This window comes from Rhinoderma darwinii, chromosome 2, assembly GCF_050947455.1.
Source record: "Rhinoderma darwinii isolate aRhiDar2 chromosome 2, aRhiDar2.hap1, whole genome shotgun sequence".
Taxonomy (NCBI): domain Eukaryota; kingdom Metazoa; phylum Chordata; class Amphibia; order Anura; family Rhinodermatidae; genus Rhinoderma; species Rhinoderma darwinii.
In genome coordinates this window covers 107,067,143-107,088,488 of record NC_134688.1, presented here as the reverse complement: position 1 = coordinate 107,088,488, position 21,346 = coordinate 107,067,143, and the positions used below count along the sequence as shown (strand labels likewise).

Here is a 21,346-nt window from a genome sequence, read left to right as displayed (position 1 = left end):
TTCACTTCAATGAGGGAAAAGGCTGCAATACCTGTGAATCACCGCTAAATTCTGTCCAAAGGTTCGAACAAGGGTCAGTACAAGTTGCGGTTATGTATAAAAACTATTGCAGGTAAAAAGAAATGTGATGTTGCCCATTGATAACCAACAAAATGCCTTTTTGTATATTCTCAGTTGAAACCTCATATTTGGAATGGGCAACAGCTCTAGTTTGTATCCAAACCGAAACGCGCGTTGGGGTGGATCTCAGCTGTGGCTCTTCCCGTTTTTCATCATGGGTATGTTAGACTTCCATTTCATGCTTCATTTACTTTTTTAACATATCTCTCCCATTTCCTCCTATGGATGTTTAATCATTCTGCATGCACAGTATATTTGTGGTGTCCAGCATTTTGTTTGTACTCTGTTCAAACACTACTTACTGTTTCAATTTTCTGGTCATTATCTGTATTTATATCATGTTCATCTTGTGCCGTCAGGCCATGTTTGCATATGTTTGAATTGTTCTTGTTGGCCATTGATATATATTCGATATTTACAAACTTACATTCTAGTCAATTATGGTCACCTGCACTAGCTATACATACCATTTCCTTTGGGGGACCTACACATCTATTTGTGTATATTTGGGTAATTCCCAGTTGAGTTTCCATGTTTTAACTGTTGGTCTATGGGTTTTTAATCATTACTGTACTATTTACCTTATGTCAATAAAGTATTTTTGTATTTTTCACTATTTCTTCGTTTCTTAGCATTCATTCCTTTTTCGGTTCTATCTAGCTCTAGTTTGTATGCAGGAGTCCCATTATGTATGTTACGCATACAGTATATCATGGCTTGCTTTTAAAAAAAATGTAAAGAAAAAATATTAGAACAGTTTTAAAACAATACCCTAGTTCTTTTGGGGGTAATGAAAATGTTAAGAATTCTCATTGCTTACCTCAGACTGTCTGAAAATGCCTCAACCCCAAATTTAGAAATACAATATCCTCCCCCGCAGATAGTCACTCTTCCTACGATACTTGACACATTAACAATGCGGCCTTTAGATTTGCGGATTAAAGGCAAAAGTCTGAGGGTCACATCTATAGGACCAAGCAGATTCACATTCAGAACTTTTGCAAAATCATCTCTTGATAACCACTCATTGGGTGCTCCAGGCATTCCAGTCCCAGCATTATTTACCAAGCCCCAAAGCCCTAAAAAAACAAATTGGAGGAATATTAAACAGAAAAGAAGCATATAGACAAGTAACATTTATATACAATATTTGGGTTAAAGTTGGGTTCACACTTGCTGTATTTGCTCTATTTTTTTTTGTATGTTTTCTACACTGATTGAAATATTGATTACAAATTAACATTAGGTTTGCCTCAGTTCCAATCAGTTTTTCAGTCTGTCAGGGTAAGGCCTCATGCACACAAACTTATTTTTTTCCTCCAGTAAATAATGGCATAAATACGGGTCCTTGGTCACACGTATTCGACCTGTATTGCACCAGTATTTACGTGCCCGTAAATATGGGTCCGGTGTCACCAGTATTCCACCCGTATTTACAGGCACGTTTTCGCTGCAAAATTGCACTGCACTAATCGGCAGCCCCTTCTCTCTATCAGTGCAGGATAGAGAGAAGGGACAGCCCTTTCCGCAGTAAAATAAAAGAAATTCATACTTACCCGGCCGTTGTCTTGGTGACGCGTCCCTCTTTCGACATCCAACCCGACCTCCCTGGATGACGTGGCAGTCCATGAGACCGCTGCAGCCTGTGATTGGCTGCAGCGGTCACATGGGCTGAAACGTCATCCCAGGAGGCCGGACTGGAGGAAGAAGCAGGGAGTTCTGGGTAAGTATGAACGTCTTTTTTTTTTCTTTACAGGTTGATCTATATTGTGATCGGTAGTTTCTGTCCAGGGTGCTGAAAGAGTTACTGCCGATCGTTTAACTCTTTTAGCACCCTGGACAGTGACTATCCCCTGACGTCACCTAGCAACGCTCCCGTAATTACGGGTGCACACACGTAGTCACCCGAAATTACGGGAGCCCCATAGACTTCTATGGGCCTGCCCGTGCCGTAATTATGGCCTGAAATAGGACATGTTCTATATTTTTCAACGGCACGGGCATCTTCCCGTAAGCATACGGGGAGGTACCCGTGGCCAATAGAAGTCCATGGGCCCGTAAAAATGTGCCGTAATTACAGCCCGTAATTGCGGGCGTTTTTACGTTGGTGTGCATGGGGCCTAAGGCCACATGGTGCAGTCACGGTGCGTTTATATTGCGTTTTTAAATAGCAGCAAGTCGTTTTCAATAGAAGTCAATGGTGACATTTTTGTTATGGACAAACTGCTGCTATTATATTCCAATGTGTTCTTTGTGCAGTTAACTGCATCTTCATAATGTCCGACCGCATGCAGTTAATGACCGCGCTGCCAAAGCTGTTGCTGAACTGCTTGCGTTTTTGCTAACAGTTCTGCAATGCGTTGTAATGAACTATATACAGGAAGCACCAAACAAACTTCAACACGGGTGAAAACTATGTCCATCAATTATTTCCTTTAAAAATGCAACAGAACTGCAGCATTACAGAGACAAAAAAACGCACGCAGTTGACCGCATGCGGTTTTCAAATGCAACAAAACCGCGTCAACGACGCGGCCTTGACCTTACCCTTTGACCTTAACCCATTAATGACCAGCCTATTTTAGACTTTAAAGAGGCTCTGTCACCAGATTATAAGTTCCCTATCTCCTACATAATCTGATCGGCACTGTAATGTAGATAACAACAGTTGTTTTTATTTAGAAAAACAATAAATTTGGAGCATGTTATGACCTATTTTAGATTTATGCTAATTAGTTTCTTAATAGACAAATGGGCGTGTTTTTACTTTTTTACCAACTGGTCGTTGTAAAGAGAAGTGTATGACGCTGACCAATCAGCGTCATACACTTCTCTCCATTCATTTTGAGCAGTACTCGCAACACAGTGTGATCAAATACTTTACGAAAGTGTCTTGAGAGTGAATAGACATCACCTCCAGCCAGGACGCGATGTCTATTCACAATCCCGACACTTCGGTAAAGTTTCTGTGAATGACAGCACAGCGTGATCTCTTCTAATTTTTAATGTATCTACTTGTAAAACAAATAGTAATACCACACAAAATTGTTGCTAATTAACATCCCCATACGTCTACTTTATATTTGCATTGTTTTTTGAACATTCCTTTATTTTTCTAGGATGATACAAGGCTTTGAACTTTAGCAGCAATTTCTCACATTTTCAAGAAAATTTCAAAAGGCTATTTTCCAAGGACCAATTCAGTTCTGAAGTGGCTTTGAGGGCCTTATGTACTAGATAGAACCCATAAATCACCCCATTTTAAAAACTGTACCTCTCAAAGTATTCAAAATAGCATTCAGAAAGTTTCTTAACCCTTTAGGCGTTTCACAGGAATTAAAGCAAAGTAGAGGTGTTATTTACAAATTTCTTTTTTCTTGCCAAAATTCATTTGTAATAATTGTTTTTTCTGTAACACAGAAAGCTTTACCAGAGAAACGCAACTCAATATTTATTGCCCAGATTCTGCAGTTTTTAGAAATATCCCACATGTGGCCCTATTGTGCTAATGGACTGGAGCACAGGCGTCTGAAGCAAAGAAGCACCTAGAGGATTTTGTGGTCTGCTTTTTTAGAATATATTTTAGGGACCATGTCAGGTTTGAAGAGGTCTTGTGGTGCCAAAACAGTGGAAACTCCCCAAAAGTGGTTTTAGAAACTACACACCTCAAGGAATTTATCTAGGGGTATAGTTAGCATCTTGACCCGACAGGTTTTTTGCTATATTTATTGGAGTTTGTCTGTGAAAATGAAAATCTACTTTTTTTGTCTGAAAAAATATAAAAAAAATTACATTTTTACAAGGAATAAAGAATAAAAAGCACCCCATAACTTGTAAAGCTATTTCTTCCGATTATGGCAATACCCCATATGTGGTAATACACTGCTGTTTGGACCCACGGCAGAGCTCAGAAGGGAAGGAGCGCCATTTGGGTTTTGGAGCACAGATTTAGCCGGGTAGTAGTTGTGTTTGGGTTTTTACTGGTATTTCAGTTTATAATGTGGGGTTATATGTAATCTGTGCAGAGTACATCAGGGCATAATAAAAGGGTATAATAATGGGGTAAATAAATAATAATTCATATATGTGTGGCCAGTGTCGCACTGATAAATGGTGCCCAATCTTATCCGCTTTTGGAACGCTCTGCACAATTTCTGTCGCTATATTCTGAGCACCAGAACTTTTTTATTTTTTTCTCCACCGCAGCCGTGCGAGGGCCTATTTGTTACATTACAATGTGTAGTTTTCATTGGTACAATTTTAGGGTACATGTATTTTTTGATCACTTTTTATTTGATTTTTTTCGGCAAGCAAAGTGACAAAAAAACAATGTTTTTTGTCCTTTTTTTTAACAGTGTTCACCGTGCACTATAAATTAAATTTTACTTTATTCTGCGGGTCGGTACGGTTACGGCGATACCATATGTATATAGTTTTTTTTATGTTTTGTGGCGTTTGCGCAATAAAATCACTTTTCGATAAAATTATTTATTTTTTGTGTCATATTCTGAGAGCCATAATTTTTTTTTTTTTCAGTCAAAGAAGCTGTATAAGGGCTTGTTTTTTGTGGGACGGGTTGTAGTTTTTATTGGTATTATTTTGGGGTACATGTGACTTTTTGATTCTATATTTTGGGAGGGGTGATGACCAAAAAAATTGTGATTCTAGCATTGTTTTTTAATTATTTTTTTGCGGTGTTCCCCGTGCGGGAAAAATAATATTATATCTTTATAGTTTGGGTTGTTACAAACGCGGTGATACCAAATATATGTACTTTTTTAACGTTTTATTTTTTTTCCTATAATAAAAGACTTATTATAGGAAAAAAAGCATTTTTTGTTTTTGTAACTTCTAACTTATTTTTACACTTTAATAAAACATTTTTATTACTTTTTTTTTTCTACTTGAAGACTTGCAGCACTGATGGCTGCTATAACACATTACACTACCTAGGTAGTATAATGTGTTATAAACTGTCAGTGTGACGTCACAATGACAGGAAGTCTATGAGGACCAGCTGGTCCTCATAGGCTTCCGTGAATGGCAGACCCAGAGGCCGTTGTATGGCCTCTGGTTTTGCCATGCAACCAATGGCAGCACACGCAAACTTTCCACTTTGTTGCTACAACAAACTTTCCCTGTGATCACATGATCGGGACCTGAACCAATCAGGTCCCGATCATGTTTTTCGGGACCAGAGGCAAGGGTTGACAGCGCGATCCGGGTGTCCCCGCTACTTTGAGACACACGGATCGAGTTTTTAACACCCACTGTGAATTCACGTTGGCGCTGCACAGGGCCCAGTAAGCGCCGACGTCAATTTACTGCGGGCGGTCAGGAAGCAGTTAATAATGGCGATCATATTCTCTGTAGCCGAACCAATCGGTTCGGCTATTAGAGAACAGGTTGCTGGGGAGCCGCAGACACTGACACCGCTGGCGTCAGAGCGCTCTCCCCAGCGCTATGCCGGCAGAAGCAGAGATCTGCAGATTCACGTCCTCGCTGCACAGGGTTTATGCGGGTAGGACGTGAATCTACAGATTGTCAGTGTGAAAGGGTTAATGAACGCTGATCGACAATACAGTTTGTCATTCGGCACTCGTTTGCTTCCTACAAACGGAGTAATGATCATTTTAGTTTGAGGACAGTCGTTTGTCCCCATACATTTGCATCATGTCGGCAGCACATCTCCATTTACACAGCAACCATTTTTGTGGCTGCATAAAAGATGCGATTAGCCGATGAAGGAGCGTACACCGAATCATTGGCCCGTGTAATAGGGCCTTTACTAATACTGTACCTAGTTATTAGAAGATCAGCGCCAATATCTTCCTCTGTGAATGTTCTGAACATGGTCGCTTATGAAGGAGAATGTGACCAGGCATGTCCATCAGTGGCCCTCATTGAATAACACTGCGCACGGCAAACTAACCACATGCCCCAACCATGTTTAGAACATGATCGCCGTACAGTTAGTGCAGAAGGTTGTACTAACAAGGGCTTCCCAGATGAAGAAATTGGCACTGATCTTCTAATAACTATGCATTAGTAAGTGGCACATAATGCTGTTTCCCACACATTAGTGAAAATAAAGTGGACTTTAACTTAAATCCAACATTAGTAATATCATCCACCCCTTGTGATTGGCTATGAAGGAGGGAGGGATAACCGCATGGATTTCCACCTGCAACCCGCCCGATGTCATATGATTCTTTTTCTAATGGGTAAAGTAGCGGCCTACATTTTCCCGCAATTTAATTGCTGCGAACCCCATTCATGCGCCACAAAATCAGAAACTTTGGGAAAATTAGAACGAATTCGATACTGGGTAGAATTGATTTGCTCATCTCTGAAGGATCTGTTGAAGGTTCGATCATGGTCCCTTTTTTTTTTTTTTTAACATAAAACATGATTTAGAAAGAGTAAGTCTAAAAATCAGTCTTAAAAAATCATTTTTTGAAAGAATTTTAGCAAAGTTACTTTGAATTGAATTAGAAATTCTAATAGATGCATTGACAGAGTCATATCTTACTTTGTTTCATTTCATAGATCTGCTCTAGTCATCAAACTTTAATCAGAGAATCTCTTGTGTGCTGCAACTTGCAGCATTGTGGACATTTGACACTCTACCTGTCCTTTTTTTCACTTAAAAATGTAACCCATGACTTTTGTCGTTTTCACAGAGGTGACATTGGCTAGTAGATTCTTTCCCCCCTCCCCACATATCTTATGATTCAGCTAATCCAAAAAGAGCTTAATAGAATTGAGATCTGGCAATTGTGGCAGACAGTCCATCATACCGTACTCCAGTAGTCTGTTTCTTCATCAAATAGTTTCTGCAAGACTGGGAAGTACGGTATGCTTCAGATCCTTATGCTGCTGCATGATGACAATTGCACTGATCAAGTACTGACCACAAGGGATGGCAAAACATTGTAAAGTACAGTGGTTCTTTATGGAAGCCGGCAACTTTTTTGTACAACTGGGCAGTGTCAAACTGGGGTTCTGTGGGCTCATCAGAGGAAATGATCCTGATTCCTCATTCACACGACAGGGTCCGAGTGTCGGCCGATAAAATCGTTCGTTTTGCATCCATTCCGATTCCGTTCCGGGCCGTGTTGCCGTTTTTAACGGCCGATTTTGACCCGTTTTGCATCCGTTTTTTTCCCTGTCCGTTTTAAAATCGGATGAATTTCATTTAACTTTGTTGACACACACAGCCCTTTGTAGATAATGCCACACAGCCCTCTGTTGGTTAATGCCACCCAGCCCCCTGTAGGTAATGCCACCCTGCCCCCTATAGGCAATGCCACCCTGCCCCTATAGGTAATGCCACCCTGCCCGTATAGGTAATGCCACCCTGCCCCCTATAGGTAATGCCACCCTGCCCCCTGTAGGTAATGCCACCCTGCCCCCTGTAGGTAATGCCACCCTGCCTCCTGTAGGTAATGCCACCCTGCCCCTTGTAGGTAATGCCACCCTGACCCTTGTAGGTAATGCCACCCAGCTCCCTGTTGGTAATGCCACCCTGCCCCTTGTAGGTAATGCCACCTGCCCCTAGTAGGTAATGCCACCCTGCCCCTAGTAGGTAATGCCACCCAGGTCCCTGTTGGTAATGCCACCCTGCCCCTTGTAGGTAATGCCACCCTGACCCTTGTAGGTAATGCCACCCTGGCCCCTGTAGGTAATGCCACCCAGCGCCCTGTAGGTGATGCCACAAAGCCCCCTGTAGGTGATGCCACCAAGTCTCCTGTAGGTGATGCCACCAAGTCCCCTGTAGGTGATGCCACACAGCCCCCTGTAGGTTGCACCCATCCCCCCCCCCCACATTCCAGGAGAAGTCACTGACTTCAATGTCCATATATGGACAGTGTAGTCACTGACTTCTCCTGGAGAGGATTTCCCTGCCACAGGTCGGGGATTCCGCTGCAGAAGTGAGTGACATCGCTGTGTCCATATATGGACAGTGTAGTCACTCACATCTCCTGTAGCGGAATCCCCGGCCATAGAGTCGGGGATTCCACTGCAGAAGTGAGTGACATCGCTGTGTCCATATATGGACAGTGTAGTCACTCACTTCTCCTGTAGCGGAATCCCCGGCCATAGCGTCGGGGATTCCGCTGCAGAAGTGAGTGACATCGCTGTGTCCATATATGGACAGTGTAGTCACTCACTTCTCCTGTAGCGGAATCCCCGGCCATAGCGTCGGGGATTACGCTGCAGAAGTGAGTGACATCGCTGTATCGATATATGGACAGTGTAGTCACGCACTTCTCCTGTAACGGAATCCCCAATCCCCGGCCGGGGATTGGGGATTCCGACTCCTACAGGGAGCAAAAAAAGACCCTCCTCCTCCTCACATGCACTCTGCACTGTGAGGAGGAGGAGGAGAGAAAGGACGAGCGACGGAATACATGGCCATCACTCGGTACACATTCCGGTGATGGCCGTGTATTACCCGGCCCCATAGACTTCTATGGGAGCCAGGCGGCCGGGTAAACGGCTGAAAATAGGGCATGTCCCATTTTTTGACGGCCAGGTTTCCCGGGCCATCAAAAAAATTGGTCGTGTGAATGGCCCCATTAGGGGTCTATTGTTCCTAATGCAGCCGGGTGACGGCCGATTTATGAACGGCCGTCACCCGTACGGGAAACCCTGTCGTGTGAATAGGGGCTGAGGGTTCTATACAGAACCTATACACATCCACTTTTAGATGTATTGTAATCAATAAGGTCTAATTTTATATATATTTTATAAAGTTTGTTTGAAGCCCGATTTTTCATTGGTTTAAAATTAGGGAACAGATTTTGATTGGACAGAGGATCAGTTACCCATAGCAACCAATCAGAACTCAGATTTTATTTCTCAACTTGCATTGGAAAGATGAAAGCCGTGATCTGATTGGATGCTGTGGGTAACTGCCTCATGTCTGCTGGGGTTTCTGTACAGGAGGAGGCCGGTTCTCTGACAGGATTGAGGCTGTGGCAGACATGACAGGTGTTTCCCGTCAGCGGTACAGGTGCAGACTTCCTCTCATTACCACACAGAATCCTGTCAGGAGTTGCAGCCATAGCACAGGCCTCTGTTCCCTGCTGAGAGAAAACGCACTACAGGTTGTACAGTGAGAGACATTACTGACCAGTATTAATAACTGATAGGAATCTACTGTGACAGGGATGTGGTGTCGTCTCTCTGCGTTTTATGTGCGATGTTTCTGTGTTATATGGGTGACAACTGAGACTGTCTTTATGGGGGGGGTCACTGTGACAGTCTATATGGGGGGGTCACTGTGACTGTCTTTATATTGGGGGGGGGGTCACTGTGACTATCTATACGGGGGGTCACTGTTACTTTCTTTATATGGGGGGGTCACTGTGACTGTCTTTATATGGGGGGGTCACTGTGACTGTCTTTATATGGGGGGGCACTGTCACTGTCTTTATATGGGGGGCACTGTGACTGTCTTTATATGGGGGGTCACTGTGACTGCCTTTATATGGGGGGTCACTGTGACTGTCTATATGGGGGTTACTGTGACTGTCTTTATATGGGGGGTCACTGTGACTGTCTATATGGGGGTCACTGTGACTGTCTTTATATGGGGGTCACTGTGACTGTCTTTATATGGGGGTTTTTAATTGTACAAATGAAAAACTAGAAAGTGTTGGAATAGAAACATGCAGTCCTAAATCAACACTATATAAATCTGTAATGAATATATTGCTTCATTTCATTTCTTTTATGCTTCCAATAACATTATTTACACTCTCTAGCAATTAAATTCATATCGAGAGGTAATTAAATAGTGAGCATTTACTCTATCTATACCGTAATTCAACCTCCCGATCAACGACTGGTATAAAAGCTAGTAGGTTATATATGAATAATTATAATTATATATCTCATAAGAAATAGACCCTGGTGACAAGTGATTGGCTCCAAAGTCACCTCCAAATGGTTGTGTCCGAGACAAGGGCCCACCAAGGACATCCCTGGTAATCAAGTGCGCCAGTCTTACCTTTCATGCGGGTCTTCTGATTTATTAAATTTTTAACTTGGTTAAAATGCAGTTTTTCTCCTAGTGGACACCTTTGTATTAAACAACAGGTTTCTGTGCTAAAACAAGTACATTTTTCTTATCACTTGAATTTTTTATAGAATTCCTTCATTTAAAATACGTCATTATGCTTAGAGTGAACACAAAACAGCAACAAAAGTCTCCATCAAATCAAACAAGGCATCGTACAACATCAATAAGGACCCACCCAACCAGTACATCTCATATAAACCAGCTGGTCTAACCAGCTAATAAGGAAGAATTACTTAAGTCATGAAACCTCTGTAAACCAAACAGACCGTGGCGGCACCTATAATCTAGACGCTTTCTTTACTAGAACTATCTATGCCCTCAGATGGTTTTCGGCCCTCAATAGCCAGTGTCCTTAGCCATACTCAACTGCATCCAAATGTCACACCATGGTCTGATTACCAACTGGTCTTTTTCCTCGACCTCCTAGTTGCTGTGTCTCATTTCCACTATGTACCAATATCACATCCACTACTGTTACACACAAAAAACTCCCCGCCATTTACCAGTACTGCCTCACATCCTAGCCCATATCACTGTATAGGCAACAGGGGCCATCTTTGAGAGAAATGATGCACTCTTATCACCCTTAACTAGGAGGGGTGGCTTGGCAGTCATCCCCGAAGGAGGACTACTATACAAAAAAGGCCCCAGAGGAGCAAAAATATTTATTGTTGATGCCCAGTCTGTATGTAGGCGTTTAATACCTTTGTCTACCTTTTATAACGTTTAGAGACCGAGAGGTCTTCCAGAGAATTATATCTTCATGCCTTAATATATATTCCATTGTCACCAGACACTGGGCCCTACCTAACAAACAGCTAATATATGGGAAAATAATACAGCCCGGCCACACGCCATAAACATATTAATTGACTTAGCGCAGCTTATATTTATTACCGGTCGCCTGGTAAGAGCTCCATGACCTTCATTAGTCTGACCCTTATTGACAATAATGACCAAAACAGAGACTTTTTTAGAAGAAAAACAACCACCCCAGTGAACCCACAAAATCCTGAATATCCCCCCAGGGGAAGAGGTGGAGAGAGGAAAAAAACCCATATCTGTTCAAAGAACAGATCAGCTTTTACCTTTGTACCAAAATCATCTCCTTAAACCAACCTTAGGAGCTTTTTGGATCATTTTAGAAATAGTTTCTGCAACCCCTCTCTAGTACCTATGAAGTTTGGGGCAACGCCATGACAGGTGAATAAGGTCTACTTGATGTGCTAGGCATCTTTGACAATTGTCATTGTTTCTTAGCCCCATCACTTTTAGAAGCTTCAGAGTATAATAAAGTCTGTGGTTCATCACAAAACAATGTAAATGATTTAGTGATATTTTCCCAATGATTTTTGTTTATATTATTTCCTTCATCAAAGAGTAGACATTTTTATATAATGAGGATAAAAGTCCTTTCTTAGTCTTTAAGCATTCTCAAGACAAAAAAAAGGTGTAAGTATAAACCTTGATTTATAGTTAATGGCCGAAAAGGCGTGATTTACTTGAAAATATCTAAAGGGCCGGTGGTTAGGGACCTTATAAAGTCTCTGCAATTCTGTGAAATCGTGCGTTATCAAATAAGTGTGATACTCTAGTGATATAGTACTTTTGCCAAAATAGAGAGTCTGGAAGGCCAGCAAACTCAATAATGTTCTTGTTGCCCCATAACGGTGTAACTTCCATAAAAAAATTTAACATTTCCATGGCCTTAACCGCATTCCAGACCCTTTGTTGATTTTCATAAATAGGCCCTAATCCCAATTCTGAAGACATCAGAACCCCAGCTTCTAATAGTTCAAACACACTAGTGTATTTGTCCCCTTATGTCACCAGCAAATATTCATTGGCACCTAGACTCTCCCAGTCCCGGAAATACTGGAATTGTGAGGCCAGAAAGTATTTTCTCCAATCTGGAAGGACAAAACCCGCTTTGCTTACTGGTTGAGTAAAAGAAGAATGCTTAATGCGATTTTTTTTCCATTTCCAGATTAAGACGTTAACAATAGCTTCCAATATTTTAAAATTTTTATACGGAAGTCAGATTGGGCAATTAGCAAAGAAATGTAGTACTTTAGGCAAAAAGATAATTTTTACCAGTGCTATTCTAGCTCCTATGGTCAAGGGTAATTTATTTCTTGCTCTAACTTTTCCTATCAAAAATACAAACAAAATAATTATATTTAATATAATATAATCTTCTGGCATTCTAGAAACTTTTACCCCTAAGTACTCAAATACCTCAACTGAATTTAAGGAAGAGTCTAAGATGGAGGCATTGATTGTTCTCCTCTTAGAGCAAGATAAGAATCCCCTTCTCGCAGAGTCATATAGACCTACCTCTTGATAAGCTTTGTTACAAAATTATTGGCTAAGGCCCTTTCAATAAGGCTCATTAATGTTCACTAGTCCACCATGATCAATGTGGTTTTATTGTGGGTAAATCGGTTAATGGTCACTTGAGAAATTTACTTTTGAACCGGCAAGTAGACTGTTCCAATATGTTAGATCTCTCTAGCTTTATACTATCGCTTGACGCGTCCAAAGCATTCGACTCTATTGAATGGAAAATTCTGTAGGTGGAGTTTAGATATACAGTAGACAAACTGAGGCAATGATTTCTCTATATGCCCATGACTTATTATTTGTTGACAGAACCATGAATGCGATCTTAATCATTATGAATATTTTTGATAAATGTATTCTGTTCTCTGGCTTATTTATAAAGTGACAGAGGTCTCTCATGTTTTCTATTGACCTAGGTACATGTTCCGTACAGGTTTTTCAAAATAACTCATTCTAAATATTTGTAGGTGATGGACAGGACATTACCGATCTAAATTTAATCCATCTGATTTATAGGCTGAAAGCGAAAGTTTAAATTTGGAAGTTTTCCAGTATTAATGACTTCAAGAGTGGCACTTGTTAAAATGGTGATGTTGCCACAGGTAATCATTATTTTTGTAAATAGTCCAATTTGCATTCCCATATAATTCTGTAAAATTCATGATGCTTAAATTTCAGAATTAATAGGGAAGTGGACACGAGTAAGGGAGGGCCCTTCCAGTCTCTAATGTCCAAAAGAAAAGGGGGACTTTCAGTCCCAAATATGTTCTATTATTATCTGGCTTCACAAATGAAATACTTTGTCAACTGGGAATCTAACATGGTAAACCAGTGGGTGCTACAGTTATACTGTATTGCTGATAATCTTAATATGTTTGAAGTATTAGAAGGAGGTATATTTTTTCAATATCTGATTCAGATTATACCTACATATTACATTAATAGTTGCACCACTTTAGAAAAACATCAAAAAGATTGTTCATCTATAAACGAAAAGATAGAAAATATTATTAAAAGAAGAAATAACTTCAATACAGAAATAGTCATATCCAACATTAACCCCTTCCTCTGCTAGGCTGATACTTTGGTTCCCTTCGCAGCCTAACAAAGGTCCCCAGGGCTGAAAATTGCTAAGTCACTATTGGACCCTTCATTAGGCATAGCTTAATAGGTGCCTATCAGTTTGACCATGACATTCAATAATGCATTGGAATACATAGGTATTCCAATGCATTATTATTTAAAAGTAAAACATATTGATAAAAAAACCCTGGTGAGACAAAAGAAAAAAATATTAATAAAGTTTAGAGAAGTATAGTTACAAGTATAGTTAGTAAAAAACAAAAAGTGGAATGCGTAGTGGTAATATAAAAGAAAAATTGGCTGCATCCATTTAGGGTTAATGATAAAGTAACAATAATTTTAAAATAATGAAATTATATGTTGATAAAAAGTTCAAATTCTCTCAAAAACAATGACATTTCTATATTTGATCTGAATCAACTTGATGACAAACTCACCTTTGCCACCAAGAACGTCAGAGACCCATTTAGCAGCAAACTGGACACTCTTACTGTTTGCAATATCAAGGATTACCGTCTGTAGTCTACTAGAGGTCTCCTTCTTCAGGTTCTCTGCGCCCTGCTCAGTCAAACAGGTTGCTAGGACCCTCATTCCACGTTTATCCAGACTTTTTGCCAGCTGGTTCCCAAATCCTGAATCGCACCCAGTTATCAGCACATATTCATCTGATAAATTTTCTAGTGTCAGGCTGTGCCTATACCATCTGTACAGGAAAATTAAAACCAGCAGTGCCAGTAGATAGAGCCACATGATGGGGGCTAATAACAGTCACTACAATAAGAACAGAGAGAAATGTATCATTTAGATTATTAAATAATAATTTGACATAAATTTTTCTGCAGTTCTATAAATAGTGAATAACGTGATAAATGTAAACTAACACGATTGCATTAGTCATTAACTTATAGGAAAACTGAATGTGGGACATTTCTTAATGAAGTATGCCTAATAACTAAGAGATTTCAGATCCTTCATCAGTCTGGTGGGGTGCGCCACTGCATGAGCGTACACATCAGGATCTCACATAGGGACAGACTCCAGGAGGCTGTCATAGAAATATGATTTACACGTGACCATGATGCAATTTTGTATTCTAGACGTTGAGAAACAGGAGATTGTAGTGATTTGAAGACGAACTTTTAGAATAACATGAAAGCAGTATGTATATGCATCTTTATTATGACTAAAGCACAACAACATATCTTCAAAAAGAAGACAGACGTGGGGAGAAAAAAGTATCTCCCAATCACTTAATAGAGATAACTTACAGGCGTTAACTTCTTCACTAGGACCAAGAACCTGGAACCACGGTTCTCGAGATTGATAAGGGTCTCAGAGGTGAGACTATTTTCAGAGAAGGAGGCATTGTGTATTTTCAGTGAGGAGAAATCAGTATAAAAAATACCATTAAGTGGGTAAATTCAGATTTTAGGCTGCATATCCCACCTGGCTTGGGTTGCCACCTTTTCCAGATAAAAAAAAAAAAGGCCAGCTTTAGGGAGAGTTTACACGTGCCAGTTTATTAGCTTTTTTTTTGCAGCGATTTTTAGCAAATCGCAAAAAAAAAAAAAACACAGTAAAAAGGGCACGTAAAAACACCACAGCAGTGGTAAAAAGCGGGTGCGGTTTTGGGGGCATGATCTCACACTGAGTGTGTTTTGCACTTGGGAGCCTTAGATAGCAATGAAAATCTGTCACTCCTTCTTATCTGCTCTTGACTCTCCGGGCTACAAAGGCTGTCAATGTGCACATTTCCAGCTGCTGGACATGTGTGTCTCTAGTTCTCTGCTACTTTGCCCGCTGCAATCTCCCACTAATGTCAATCCCACATTTGACCTAGATCTGACACTGTTGACGTTTCTAGGGCTGTGCAGCCTGGCAAAGGATTAGTATTCAATCCTAGTAACCTACACGCACTGTTATATTATGCAAAAATGCAGACGTTTGAATTTGGCGGTAAAAATAATTGAATTTCACCTGTCTCCCAGTATAAATATCGGCTGGGCAGTGGTGTATCAGCCTGCTGAAAATCCTATTTCTGTATTTCTTACAGAAATGGTGAATTTTTCGCCCTTTGACTTCAAAGGGGAAAAAAACACAAATACGGTGAAAACCAAAAGCAATAGAAATCAGCGTTTCCATATAAGCAGTTCTTGGAATAATAATAGCTATCTATCCTGGTGCTCTGACCACTGCTGCAGGCATCCTGGTGTTCTTTCTGCAGTGTGACAAGCAGTGTTCCCTATAAGGTGCGTGGCTGCGTGGCCGCGCACCTTCCACAGTCCGGCCGCTCAGTAAAGTATAAAGCCCGCGCACTGTCACTGGCGGCGGGTGGATGCAGTGGCATCGCTAGCACATACAGGATGCACATACAAATGAATACTATCAGTGGCATAACTATAGGGGTTGCAGCGATTGCAATTGTGAACGGGCCCCGAAGCCTGGGGGCCCGCGGCCCCCCACACCACATTAATGAAAAGTTACTATAGTAACTGTGACCTATGTAATAAACTACACGGGCCCCTGTTACTATAGCAACTGACAATACTTACCCTCCCTCTTTCCGCAGCACAACGGAGGTTCTGACGTCACAGCGCTGTGCGCAGCGCATGACGTCACGACGCTATGCGCTGCGCACAACATCCCGACACTCGATGGAGTGAGGACCTCCGCTGCAGCTGAAGATGAGGGTAAGTTTAATACCACTGTCTTGCTGAAGCTGATGGGTCGGAGTCCAACTTCCGGGACCGCCGCCAATCAGCTGTTTTGAAGGGGGTGCAGGGCTTGTACGAGCGCTACTTCCCCTTCATTCCGGTCCCTTTCTCACACTGGATCGCCGACATGGACGTGTCAGCGATTCACAGTGTGAGCAAGTGAGGGAAATGAAGGGGAAGCAGCACTCGTATGAGCTCTGCACCCCCTTCAAAACAGCTGATTGGCAGGGTCCCAGGAGTCGGACCCTGACCCATCAGCTACCGTGTTTCCCCGAAAGTAAGACAGTGTCTTACTTTCTTTTTATCCCCAAAAGCCCCACTATGTCTTACTTTCGGGGTATGTCTTATATTGGAAAAAAATTGTCGAATTATTATTTATTTTTTTTTCACAAACTTTATTTAACTGTTTTACATTTTTTTTTTAGTCCCACCAGGGGACTTCACTATGCGATGTGCCGATCGCATATATAATGCTTTGGTATACTTAGTATACCGAAGCATTATTGCCTGTCAGTGTAAAACTGACAGGCAACCTATTAGGTCATGCCTCTGGCATCGCCTAACAGGCAGATGCTGAAGGCAGACCTGGGGGTCTTTGTTAGACCCCCGGCTGTCATGGAAACCCGACGGCGACCCGCGATTTGTTTGCGGGGGCGCCGATCGGGTGACAGAGGGAGCTCCCCCCTCTGTCAAACACATTAAATGCCGCTGTCACTATTGACAGCGGCATTTAATGGGTTAAACTGCCGGAATCGGCGCGCGCTTCGATTCCGGCAGTTGCAGCAGGAGCCAGGCTGTGTATAACAGCCGTGCTCCTGCCGCTGATCGCGTGGGTACAGTCTCAGTACCCGCGCCATCACAGGACGGATATATCCGTCCTCCTGCGCGAACTAGCAGCTGCTGAGGACGGATATATCCGTCCTTCGGCGTTAAGGAGTTAATACTGTGTGCATTACCGTATTTTAAGCAGGAGGCGGCATTGACAAGTGCAGGGGACGGTGCGGTGACGTATGGAGACGTATGGAGAGGGGGGCGGTGCGGAAGTGGGCAGGAGGCGGCAATACCCCCGTGTTTCCCCGAAAGTAAGACATATGTCTTACTTTCGGGGTACGGCTTATATTAGCCGACCCCCCTGAAACCCCCGATACGTCTTACAATCGGGGGTGTCTTACTATCGGGGAAACACGGTATTGATGGCCTATCCTGAGGATAGGCCATCAATACTTAGGGACTGGAGAACCCCCTTAACGTGTGTTAGGCTTAGATACTGGGCTCTATACTGTATAAGATTACTGTCTGCCGGACACTGTATCTAAGCCTACCTTATGCCTAGATACGGGGTCCAACAATCAGTATCACACATGCACATGGGCCCTGTATCTAAGGACCTGTTCACATCACCGCGGCCCTTCCCTTGAGGGGTCCTGTCGGGTTAACCCCTCAACGGAAAGGCAAACGAAAACCTTAGCTTCCGTTTGCATCACCATTGATCTCAATGGTGATGGAAACTTTGCTAATGGTTTCCGTTTGTCACCGTTGTGAACGGGTTCCGTTGTTTTAGCGGAATCAACAGCGCAGTCGACAATGCAAAACAATGGATCCCTGCCACAGCGGTGACAAACGGAAACGTTTCCGTCACCATTGAGATCAATGTTGAGGGAAACAGAAGTTACGGTTTCAGTTTGCCTTTGTGTTGAGGCCCTCAACTGAAGGGCAGCGGTGATGTGAACAGGCCCTTACTAATGTTTTTTTTGTGTTTTTTTTACAGGTTCGGTCGTTGGACTACGTCAGTTTCAAGGACTACATTGATGACGGCTTTTTTATTCTCAATATAATGGTTAATGAGGGTTGTGTGTTTTTTTTAAATTTAAATAAATCATTTTTTTATGTCTGTATTTTTTTTAAACTTTATCGCTACCACCTTACTAATGGCCGCTGACTGATTGACAGCGTCCATTACTAAAGCGGGGCTTAGTGTTAGCCGGTGAAAAGGCTAACACTAACCCCCATTATTCCCCCTGTACCCACCGCCACCAAGGGTGCCAGGAAGAGTCAGGTACGATCCAGTATCCGACCATCTGTAGTGATGGTCGGGCACTGGGGCGGCTGCAGGCTGGTATTATTAGGCTGGGAAAGGCCAAAAACAGTGGCCCTTCCCACCCTGGTAATGCTAGCCTGCTGCTGCTGCGTGGTATCTGGCTGGTTATTAAAAATGGGGGGGACAACACGTCATTTTTTTTATAAATAATTGGACAGCACGATGTGGGGTTCCCCCATTTTTATAACCAGCCAGAAACAACACAGCAGCAGGCTAGCATTACCAGGGTGGGAAGGGCCACTGATTTTGGGCTTTCCCAGCCTAATAATACCAGCCTGTGGCCGCCCCAATGCCCCTCCGTCACTATAGATGGTTGGGTACTGGATCGTACTCGACTATTTCCGGTACCCCTGGTGGCAGTGGGTACCAGCAGGGGCGTAGCTAAAGGCTCATGGGCCCGGGTGCAAGAATTCAGGCCCGGGTGCAAGAATTCAGCTTGGGCCCCCCTACCACTCTCCAACACCACCATCATCATCAAACCCCTGCGCGCGCCTATGCCCAGACGCCTTGCCCAACAGCCCCCATAGTATAATGCCCCCACACAGTATAATGCTCCCATAGCTGCCCCCACACAGTATAATGCCCCATAACGTATAATGCCCCCCATAACAGCCCCATACCGTATAATGCTCCCCATATCAGCCCCCCATACAGTATAATTCCCCCATATCAGCCCCCATGCAGTATAATGCCCCTCCCTGCAATATCAGCCCCCATGCAGTATAATTCCCCCATATCAGCCCCCATGCAGTATAATGCCCCCCATCTTATCAGCCCCCATGCCATATCAGCCCCCATGCAGTATAATGCCCCCCCCCCTCTCGCAATATCAGCCCCCATACAGTATAATGCCCCCATATGTGCATAATAGAAAAATAGCCCCCATGCAGTATAATGCCCCCCATCTTATCAGCCCCCATGCCATATCAGCCCCCATGCAGTATAATGCCCCCCCTCGCAATATCAGCCCCCATACAGTATAATGCCCCCATATGTGCATAATAGAAAAATAGCATAATTACTTACCTATCCCTGTTCCCACATCACGTGGAGGATCCTTCGCCTCCTCCGGTGTGTGCTATGAGTAAAACAGCGCAGGCAGGCGCGATGATGTCGCTGCATCCCGCCTGCCTGCGTCGAGCCGCTCAAGGCACAGTGAATGCTGGATCAAGGCGATGTTAGCTCCTTACTCCAGCATTAAATGGAACCGGGACCTCGGTGAGTGACTCGCGACCCCCCGGAGGTCTTCACACGGACCCCCAGGGGGACGCGACCCACAGTGTAGGGATGTCACTTCGATACTGATACTTCGTTTACTTTGCCAACAGTAATAATAAAAAAAAAAGTTCACCCATTTTCTGATGTGAGGCGCGAGGTGTGATGAATTTTGAATGTGCCTCACATTAATAGTAATTAACCCCATCATGTTTCTCAGTCATAATGGGTTAATATGTAAGGTACATGATGGGGTTAATTACTATTAATGTGAGGCACATGGAGGTTAAATTCATCATCGCACCTTGTGCCTCACAATTAGGCCCCATGCACACGACCGTAAATAACCTCCGTTTTTGCAGACCGCAATTGCGGTCCACAAAAATGGAGCCATTCACTTTCATTGAGCTTGGACACATTTCCGTAGCGCTACGGATGGGTGTCCGTGCCGTAGAAATGTTCCGAAAATAATGGAACATGTCCGTTCTTTTGCATTTTGCGGGCCGTGCTCCCATACTTTGTATGGGAGCACGGCCCGAAAATGCGGGTGGCAGTCGTGATTGCGGGCACGGTCGTGTGCATGGGGTGTAAGTGATAGAAAGCAGTTTTTATTTTGTGTATTTTTTTAATTTAACATTACTTTGTTTTTATTTTATTTTTATACTTTAATGTACTGGCATATATCTATATCAGTACATTAGCCTGTGTACTGATAGTACACAGGCAGTTGTTAGGACATACCTCACTATGCCCTAACAACAGGAAATATGGTAGGACAGCCCTGGGGTCCTTCAATGGACCCTGGGCTGTCTGCCCATATATGGTATGTCCCTTAATCGCGTCACAGGAATTCCCTGTGATGCGATCCAAGGGGCATCCCCCCTTCTCATTTTCTCCTGAATTCTGCAGTCAGCTGTGATCGCAGCATTCACGAGAATAACGGCGGAGATGAGAGGTTTCTCTGATCTCCGCCGTTATAAAGCGGGGCTGCGGCTGTGTAATACAGCCAATGCCCCGCTCCTGACAGTAAGTGCGCGCGCGGTCAGCATGAGGTGATGCGGCCGGCGCTGCACTAATGAGCGGCGGTTCAGGCACTGAAGACAGAACATGGGGGTGTTTTGTAGCGCGCCCACCATGTTCTGTCTTCAGTGCTGCAGATCATTAGTGCAGCGCCGGCCTGCATCACCTCATGCTGACCGCGCGCGCACTTACTTTCAGGAGCGGGGCATTGGCTGTATTACACAGCCGCAGCCCCGCTTTATAACGGCGGAGATCAGAGAAACCTCTCATCTCCGCCGTTATTCCCGTGAATGCTGCGATCACAGCTGACTGCAGAATTCATGAGAAAATGAGAAGGGGGGGATGCCGGCATCACATCATCCTGACGGCGCGCACATGTCAGGACTCAGGAGCGGGGCAGTGACTGTATTACACAGCCGCAGCCCCGCTCTCATAGTCATGTGTTTCTATACTGTATTGTGCAGTTTGCGGTGGAGAGAGGAGGGGGGCTGTGATTTAACGGCCCCCCTTCTCCACCGTAAACAGCACAATACAACACAATACATTACAAGGCATCACAATACATCACAATACATTACATTACAGCTTACCTGGAGTCCTCCGCACCGACTCTTCCACTGCTCTGTCTGGAAGACGTGTCACGTGACAACACAGTCACATGGT

General features: G+C 43.2%; 1 protein-coding gene and 1 long non-coding RNA gene across 3 annotated transcripts in view; one reads left to right on the top strand and one right to left on the bottom strand.

The window, feature by feature from the left end:
- The window catches only part of LOC142742372 (retinol dehydrogenase 7-like), an 81,419-nt gene that overhangs the window by 51,161 nt on the left and 8,912 nt on the right, over positions 1 to 21,346 (bottom strand). For both annotated transcript variants that reach the window (XM_075852017.1, XM_075852018.1), the window contains exons 2-3: positions 14,074 to 14,407; positions 941 to 1,199 (exon numbers count right to left, since the gene is read on the bottom strand). In XM_075852017.1, coding sequence (XP_075708132.1) covers positions 941 to 1,199; positions 14,074 to 14,386 — 572 coding nt within the window. In that variant the 5' untranslated portion in view covers positions 14,387 to 14,407. The remainder of the gene's footprint in view (positions 1 to 940; positions 1,200 to 14,073; positions 14,408 to 21,346) is intronic.
- The window catches only part of LOC142742373 (uncharacterized), a 61,572-nt gene continuing 49,314 nt past the window's right edge, over positions 9,089 to 21,346 (top strand). Inside the window, exon 1 of the long non-coding RNA XR_012881364.1 lies at positions 9,089 to 9,233. This is a non-coding gene — a long non-coding RNA (uncharacterized LOC142742373). The remainder of the gene's footprint in view (positions 9,234 to 21,346) is intronic.